The 1,553-nt window shown below is 45.9% G+C and overlaps 2 protein-coding genes across 5 annotated transcripts in view; one reads left to right on the top strand and one right to left on the bottom strand.

The window, feature by feature from the left end:
- The window catches only part of C14H17orf78 (chromosome 14 C17orf78 homolog), a 17,133-nt gene extending 15,753 nt beyond the window's left edge, over window positions 1–1,380 (top strand). The window contains exon 6 of one of the 3 annotated variants that reach the window (XM_029546024.1): window positions 807–1,380. In XM_029546024.1, the coding sequence (XP_029401884.1) occupies window positions 807–884 (78 nt within the window). In that variant the 3' untranslated portion in view covers window positions 885–1,380. The remainder of the gene's footprint in view (window positions 1–806) is intronic. The other 2 variants (XM_021211500.2, XM_029546025.1) reach the window with 2 other exon arrangements.
- Window positions 1–1,553, bottom strand: part of Acaca (acetyl-CoA carboxylase alpha) — a 271,090-nt gene that overhangs the window by 250,402 nt on the left and 19,135 nt on the right. The window lies entirely within an intron of this gene.

The following is a 1,553-nucleotide window of genomic DNA, read 5'->3' as shown; positions in this document are numbered from 1 at the left end:
CACACACACACACACACACACACACCTGCATAGTCCAGCATGACACAGGTGCTGCTATTCTTTTTAAGCCCAGAATAGTGACAAGCACAACACCCCACACGCCACACGCCCCATCCCCCAGCCTAGTGACAGACTTTTCTTATCTCGGTACTCAAACATGTGAATGCACTTGTCATCTTGGGGCTAAATTAGCATGTTCTAAGCTTATGAGCATGGGAGTTTTGCCTGAATGTATGTATGTACACCATGTTCATTCCTGGTGCCTGTGGAGGCCAGAAGAGGTGTAAGATACACTCAGGACTTTATCCACTCCCCACAGGTGTGGTAGCACACACCATATTCCCAGCACTTGGGAGATGGAGGCAGGAGGATCAAGAGTTCAAGGCATTCTCCACTACATAGTGAGGTAGCTTGATATACAAGAGATCCTGTCTCAAACTTAAATATTCACTCAGGCCCCAGATCTCTCTCTAAATCTCTACCTCTTTAAAACATAATGAGATTCGTTGGGTTTGCTTCAAGGAATGAACTAGAATTCCTGTGTATTTGGGATTCAAAGTAGCTGGATATGCAGGGCCTTTTCCATTCGAGAAAACGTGGTCAGGAAGGGGTGAAGATGGGCACCCAGCTACTGGTTTATAGGTGCTTGGCTCATGAGCACGGTCTTCACATAGTCGCAGAACAACCATTGGCAGCAAAGAGGCAAACTCAGGTGTCCTTGATTTGTGCGGGGTTTTCTCCTCAGCCATCCCTTGTTGATGATTCAGGTCATTCACACCTTTATTCATGTGTCCCTTCACCTCTAGGTTAGACACGATGTTCCTAACTCTTCAGACTCAAAGAAAACGACAGGCATCATTATAATCCACCAGACATACTTCTGAGCTGTGCTTCACCTGACTCTGAACACAAATGCTGTCTTATACACCACCGTCTCCTCATTGCGAGTCAATACGAGATGACGCTTGAAGCTCTCACACTCATATCTTCACGAGGACATTACAATCAACCGGTATGCCAGGACAAGTAAAGGAAGAGCCTGGATTGAGCAGAACTACCTTCATGCCTCTGCAACTGACACAGCCAGTTGAATCGCATGCCTCTGCGATTCACTTTGCATATTCATAAATGGGTTACCTTTGCATCCCAGCAAATGAAGATAAAGTCCTTGCCTCCAAGTGTTATGAATGGCCTTTGCTGCTTTCTCGGAGAGACGAACACAGCCTCCCAAGGCCTGGAGCTGACAGTGCGGTGCACATCCCAGCTCCTCTTGGCCTCCCAGCTCTCCTCATGCTCACTGGCTGTCATCCACCTTCCACGGGGCGCCTCCTCTCCCGGGGCTTATGACTTAAGATTTAGCCTCTGTCTCTACACACAGTTATCAACAGCCTGGTAAAGGGAACCCAGCCTTACGCATCCCAAGGCCCTTCTTAATAAGTCCTTCCTAAAGGGTTTCAGAACAGCAGGTTCAGAATTCCTAAAGTAGATCAGATGTTAGGCTTTTTTTTTTTTTTTTTTTTTTTTTTTTTTTTTTTTTTTTTTTTTTTTTTTTT

This window comes from Mus pahari, chromosome 14, assembly GCF_900095145.1.
Source record: "Mus pahari chromosome 14, PAHARI_EIJ_v1.1, whole genome shotgun sequence".
Taxonomy (NCBI): domain Eukaryota; kingdom Metazoa; phylum Chordata; class Mammalia; order Rodentia; family Muridae; genus Mus; species Mus pahari.
The sequence above is the reverse complement of the archived record's forward strand: the minus strand, read 5'-3'. Positions and strand labels throughout refer to the sequence as shown.